Here is a 7,247-nt window from a genome sequence, read left to right on the forward strand (position 1 = left end):
ATGCAAAGTGTGATTTTGATGTGAATAAGGGGGAATCTTAATTTGAAGGGGGCACTTTGATGTGAAGGGGGAAACCCATTTTTTGGGTGTTTAAAATCTATGACATTTTATGCCTCAAGATGTTTCATAGTGTTAAACTTAAGAATGCCGTGATCATAGAAAGGTTGAGAAATGCTACCAGAGACATCAAAAAGTCATGCGTTAGCAGTATAGGATACATTTGCAGACTACAAATGAGACCTCTCTAGCTGCCCAAAACTCTCTTATATACAACAATGCGTTTAGGGATTCAATCTAAAATTGTATTTTAAATACTTATATTATTTTTTTACACTTAAAATGGTTTCCCAACAGTTTTACGAACCTTGCTCAAAGTGCGGACTTAGCGGAGAAGCCCCATTTGAGGTCTACGGTTGTTCAATTCTGGATATTTGTAGGGCTAATAAGCAAGAGTACATTACAAAAAAAAAGTATCTACAAAAAATATCTGCTCTCCCCAACAGATCCAACACACATTGACAAGATGGCTGGCTACTATCAGTTGTTCCTTATTGCTTGTAGTGAACGTGCAAACAAACTTTCCAAATCCCAGGGATTCACCTTAAACCCTCAGCAGCAGCAAACCTCAACCTTATTAGAGGAGAACTATGGGGTTAGAGCTTTTCCCCATAGTTCTCCTTAGGGTAATGGGAGACACAAACTAGCTTCCTCCCGTCACCCAAAGCTCAGTATACCGCGAGCTACAGCTCGCGCTATACTGAGACGCCGCACCTGGAGCGGATCCCGACAATTCTGTCTGAATCCGCCCAGCTGCGTGACTGACAGCTGGCTCTGCCTATCTAGAGGCAGAGCCAGCTGTACCCGCCCCCTCCCCGTCCGTTCCGCCAGTCAGCTCTGGAGGATCGGAGCGGGGAGGGGGAATCCAGTCCCTCCCCTGTCAAGTCTCTCTGCAGTGACAGGATCGAGAGGTGAGCGAACGCCGGTATGTGTTCGCTCACCTCCCGATCTACTGAGCCGACCTGTGACAGTCTCATTGTCACAGGTCGGCTAGCACTATGAGGATGAGTGAAAATCACCCCCCTCATAGTTCTCCTTTAATCTTATATATAATTACTGTAGATATTGTTTTTTCCCTCTCTATCCCTTTGCTCCCATTCTTTTACCTTTGTCAATCATGTGCAATGTAAACTGTTGTTGCACTTTGTTTATTTATTGGCTTACTATGTGAAACAATGTACCAATTTATTTGATACAAATTCATAGAGCAAGAATGTTCAAGTGAGGAAGGTCCCTACACCGCACCCCTCATATAATGTATAGTAACAAAAGACCCCAACATACAATTGAAGGGGAGACAAGAAAGGAGGGGGGGGGGGTTTGGCATATAGAAAGACCTTCAATTTAAAACAACACAGCTTTATTAAACATCATTAAAAAGATTACAACACTTAAAACTACTCAATGAGGCTTGTTATGGCCTATATAAAGTCCATCCTTTGATAAATACACAGCAATGCAATGGTCATACAGTTCTCACGAATAACATCAATTAAGTGGGCCAACACCATGGAACGTTCTTCACACGCTTCCCCAAACTTTGGCTTCTTCAGGAGGGAAATGCGGTAAGCTGCGATATAACAAATAAATAAACCACATTGACTATACCCACTTACAAAAATAAGCACGTTATATATCTTGAGGTTTAACCAATGGCAGCTTACATGTGAACCACAATGACCAATGCTAAATGCATTTGAAATAAGATCATGTGAAGATTGAAGGCGAGTCTGAACATCGACTACCCTAAGGGGGGGTCGCAGGAGGGGTGGCACAACCACAGGGGTCACAGTGGTGATGGATTATTTGATTCTAATGTTGTAAAGACATATTCTGTTCCTCTTCTCTAAGTTTTACATTTTAAATAAAACATACCTTTTAAAAAATGTATAAAAATGAGGAAATATACACACACATGGTTCCGCAAAAATGAAATAAAAAACACTCATACACACACTCACAGTACGCTTTTTACATTTTTTTTTTGTCTCAGCTAACATTAAAGGAGGCACGCTCATTGACATCAGCATCGGCCCCATCATTTACCATCTGTATTCAGCCTGCGAGTATTTCAAAGAAATCATCCTCCTGAGATTCAATGAACACTGCATCATAGAGCTGCAAAAATGGCTGCACGATCGGACCGGAGCTTTTGACTGGACGCACACCTTGTCATTTATCACGGAGAAGGAAGGAAGCAGGTTGAGTATCGGCCAAAAGAATAATGTCATTGCTGCGAATGTTTTTTGTTAAAAGCAGTGGTTCTCCTACCTGTGTAAACTCAGAACCCACATTTGTCTTCGGTCATTAAGTCGCGACCCAAGTCGCACTGCAATGGAACGCACGGCATTGCGATGCTGCGCGTTCCGGTACGGGCAATTACTGTGGGCAGGAGGTACGTTTGGGGTACCATTCAAATGAATGCCAACCCAACGCACCTCCCACACCAGAACGCGTAGTAGGTGCGATGGCATGGCACCGTGCATTCAATCGCGTATTGCGGAACCTGGCCTTGGGGCGGCAGGGAGAGAAAATCCGGCCCTGGTTGTGCACTCTGTAGAGGTGCTGGGAGCCAGAATTTGATGTCACTCTGGTCCAGGCACCTCTACAGGACATGCGAGGGAGCTGTAAGCAATGCATGTATGGCTGGAGCTCCCTCATGGCCATAGCTGCAGCCCACCCCACCTTAAGCTGACACTCGGCACAATCCAACGATCAGGCCACCGTATTTGTATTGTCATCGTGTCCTAACTCACTCTGTTTCTACATTTTAGCGCTCAACTTGAAGAGAAGGATTTGCGTCTGAAGGATACAGTCAAACACGTCTTGAAAGGATATGTTGACAGAGAAAACATCATTGACCCATTGGAGTTACCACCGGCAGATTGTCTACTGGTTATCAATGTCCTGGATGTCATCAGCAGAGATAAAGATGATTTCATTAGGAATCTAAAAAAGATCACCAAGCTGCTGAAGCCCGGCGGACAGCTGCTGCTCTATGGGGTCCTGAATGCGACATATTACACCGTGGGAGAACATACATTCCACATCTTAAATTACGACGAGAATTTCATCAGAAAAGCTGTTGAAGGAGAAGGTTATGTCATCAAACATTGTCACGTTCGCCCGAGGACATCAGAAAGCGACCTGACCGATTTTAAGACCATCATCTTTATCTCAGCCTGTAAAAATTAGCATATTAGGAAAAACAAGAGAAATATAATAATGAAATGCTAATAAGGGATAATAAATCGTAGGAGAGGATTCTTGGGCAGGGAGCTTTTGGTGTATTTTATTTTCTGTGTCATGAATTAATTACTAATGTTGCTTTCAGCATCATATCTATACATTGGCTATTCATCTTTAGGGTGAGAAAGAAAAAAATGATTATTATAATTTATGACATTATTTAGACATTTGTGATTGGATCCAAATCAAAATTCATACATTCAGACACATCCGAATTTCGCAATCCCGATGCATCCGAATGTGTCCGAATACGAATTCCCATTTCCGAATTTCGGATTTCGTCTGAGTTACGTTCAAAAATGGAATCGGACATGTGACTTTCCTGGCCAATCAGATGCGGTTTTTTGTTTTGAAGCATTTAAATGGGTATCAAAACGAATTTTCATTACGGCAACATGGGAGCCATATGCAGTATATTCTAGGGATGCCCCGATACCGGTATTTTGGTATTGAGTACGAGTACCGATCATTTTCTTTCGATACTCGCCGATACCAATTACCAAGTAACGGAAGTCCCATTCAGGAAGCCAGGTGGCGTGTAAAAATGCAGCGCCCAGCATTCTGATTGGCCGGGAGGCGGGCTCCATGCTCCCTCGTCATGAGATGACGGGGGAGCATGAAGGCAGCTTACCGGCCAATCAGATTGCCGGGCGCTGCGTCATGACACGGCGCCCGACTTCTTGATTGGCCAGCTTCCCAACCAGTCAGGAAGCCGTGCAGCGTGTAATGATGCGCTGCCCATCTTCCTGATACAGGAAGTACTCGTGCTAGGCATCGGAGCATTTGGGCGAGTACGAGTACTCGCCCACATACTCGGTATCGGCACCGATATCGATACTAGTATCGGTATCGGTACATCCCTAGTATATTCAATACTAAAGCTGAGGCTCCTAGACTCGAATGGCATTCGGGATCCGAGATTCAGCTTTAGTATTAATATCTGCATATGATTTTCTGTGGTTTTCACAACAAATATTCACAAACTCATCTGAAACTAAAGAACATTCGGATTCCGTCCGAATACGAAACCCGAACCGAATTGAATTTCGGATCCGAATCCCGAAATAACAAAATATCTGAACTGAACCAAATTTTTCAGCAGTTGACATGTCTAATTGTATTTGCCTTTTATTAGCTAAAATTGTTAAAACACTTCATGTTAAACAAAAATGTCAATAAAAAATTGACGAGCATTGATAGCATGAATTATTGGTGATAAGTTTAGGAAAATAATTAAAGGTGTGCTTTTAAAGTCACACAGTTCAGTTTCCTGTTGTAACCCGAATGCTTAGGCGCTACAAACACTCAACAGGAGGAATCCCATTGTATGAGGTGGCCCCTGTTCCCACATTCTGTTTCCCTGTGGCTCGAAAAAATACATGCGCTTTTTTTGGATCATTTTGGCCCCAAAAGAATTGAATGGAAATCTTGAAAGCTGCACATAACTAGAGTTCTTTAAGCCTTTTTTTTTCTTAGTAATTAGCTTTTCCTTGGCTAAATATAGGAATAAAAAACACTCAAGCCTGAAACACTTGCAAAATTGCCTCTACAAATGCTCAAAAAAGCCTAAAAAAACTTTTTTGTACCCCAGTTCCTGTGTTTTCGTGTATAGGTAAGTCGTTTAGCATTGTTTCCACGTCGAAGGTACGGCTATTTGGCCACAGGTGCTCTGGACTGATGAGTTAAAATGTTAAATATTTGGCAGTAGCAGGAGGCACTTTATTCACCGAAGGGCTGGAGAGCAATACAATAATGAGTGTCTGAAGGCAAGGGTGAAGCATGGTGGAGGTTCCTCGCAAGTCTGGGGCTGCATTTCTATCAATGGAGTTGAAGAATTGGTGTCCTCAATGCTGAGAAATACAAGCAGATACTGTTCCATCGTGCCGTACCATCAGGGAGGCGTGTGATTGGCCCCAAATTTATTCTGCAGGAGGTCAAAGACCCCAAACATACAGCCAATGTCATTAAGAACTATCTTCAGAGTAGAGAAGAACAAGAAGTCCTGGAAGTGATGGTTTGGCCCCCCCACAGAGCACGGATCTCAACATCGTGGAGCACGGGCATAACTAGAAATCACAGGGCCCCATAGCAAAATTTTGTATGGGGCCCCGTGATTGCTAGTTATGCCATTTGCAGAGCCCACCTGATATACCAAACAGCCCACCTGAGAGTGAGCCCACCATAGACTCCTATAGTGGGCTCTGCAGGGTCTCAGATGGGCTGCACACCTCTTACCTATCAGTGCTGTCCGCCTCCTCTTCCGTCTCCGGGCCCCGCCTCCTCTTCCGTCTCCGGGCCCCGCCTCCTCTTCCGTCTCCGAGCTTCGCCTGCTCTTAGGTCGCTGGCCAGTGATGTAAGAGGAGGCGGGGTTGCTCTTAGGCGGGCCCCGCCTCCTCCTTCACTGTGAACGCCGGCCTCTTCTGCCGCAGCTGCTGGCTGTCACTGACACAGCTCCGCAGCGGCTGTGAGGGGAAATCAGTGATCTTCACAGCCGCTGCTGAGCTGTGTCAGTGACAGCCAGCACCCTTACATGCCATAGCGACCCAGGAGGCCCACACGGCATCAGAGGGATGCCCTGGTCGGGCCCCCCTGTCCCCGGGCCCCATAGCGGCAGCCTGGGTCGCTATGGCGATTGTTACGCCACTGTCGTGGAGTCTGTCTGGGATGACATGAAGAGACCAAAGGATTTGAGGCAGCCGACAGCCACAGAAGATCTGTGCTCAGTTCTCCAAGATGTACCGAAAACAACCTACCTGCCAAGTTCCTTCAACACCTGTGTGCAAGTGTACCTAGAAGAAGGCAAAGGGGGGTCACCCCAAATATTGATTGGATTTGGATTTCTCTTCTGTTCATTTACTTTCCATTTTGTTAATTGATAAAAATAAACTATTAATACTTTTATTTCTGAAACATTCTCACTTTACAGCATTACAGCGCACCTGCCGAAAACTTTTGCACAGTACTATATATATATTAGGGCTGGTAATGATTAAAATTTTACCCTAAGGATCACAGTAATCCAACACGTTATTAGTCTCAGGTGCCCCACTCAATATGGCCGCCGCTTGAGTGGGGCAACTCAGAATAATAACGTGCTGGATTAGTGTGATCCTAGTTCATTTTATTACTTCATTGCTGTGCTGTATGTGTATAGGCCAATGCTTACTTCAGAAATAATAATGCTATTAATCATACATTTTCATATCCTCCTATTTTATTATACTATTAAATAGTGTCACGCTGGGCTCCCTATAAAGTAAATCTATTTCCTCAGTAATTTATCACTCAAGGCATACCGCTGTTCCACATTCCTTCAAAAAACTTCTGCTACGTGCCGCCAGGGAAGCTGTGATTGGCTGGAAGTGACAATGACTGAAGTTGAAATACCATTGTGCACTTTCCTTGAGAAGATCAAATATCTTTTATGGGCTCATTCCATCATGCGGTGCATAAGAATAATTATGATGCGCAAAGTGCATGAACCCCCGGCAACCGCCACATTCTGGTCTATTGGATTACATGAGACAAATTCTTACTTGTTGATAGAAGTTCCTATACTTTGTTCTTATCAAAGAGTTTGTCCCCCTCTCCCGTGCTCCCCTTCCCTGTCTGGAGACCCCTGCAGTGTGTGTATTTTGCTTTTTTTATAGTTACCTTTTCCTTGTGTCTTCAGGCCAGTCATGACATAAGCGATGTCCTCTTGCTCTTCAAAATTTCCCCAGCCATGGGTAGTCCTCGCGATCACGAGTGGCACTGAGTGGCACACGAGTGCATCTGGCCCAAGTGGCTCCGTCGGCAAACGAAGGGAAGGGGGGAGGAGTCCGGTGACGTCACGGACATCGACGTCACCGGACTCCTCCCCCCTTCCCCAAGTGGCTCCGTGGGCTAACGAAGGGAAGGGGGAGGAGCCCGGTGACGTCGATGTCCGTGACGTCACCGGA

At 44.8% G+C, this 7,247-nt stretch overlaps 1 protein-coding gene across 1 annotated transcript in view; it reads left to right on the top strand.

Moving 5' to 3' along the window:
- Positions 1-3,280, top strand: part of LOC108802771 (indolethylamine N-methyltransferase-like) — a 4,524-nt gene extending 1,244 nt beyond the window's left edge. Inside the window, exons 2-3 of the mRNA XM_018574630.1 lie at positions 2,051-2,258; positions 2,832-3,280. Coding sequence (XP_018430132.1) covers positions 2,051-2,258; positions 2,832-3,252 — 629 coding nt within the window. The 3' untranslated portion in view covers positions 3,253-3,280. The remainder of the gene's footprint in view (positions 1-2,050; positions 2,259-2,831) is intronic.
- The last annotated feature ends 3,967 nt before the right edge of the window (positions 3,281-7,247 follow it).

The sequence above is a fragment of the Nanorana parkeri genome, unplaced genomic scaffold (assembly GCF_000935625.1).
Source record: "Nanorana parkeri isolate BGI_ZX_2015 unplaced genomic scaffold, ASM93562v1 scaffold3103, whole genome shotgun sequence".
NCBI classification, from domain to species: Eukaryota; Metazoa; Chordata; class Amphibia; order Anura; family Dicroglossidae; genus Nanorana; species Nanorana parkeri.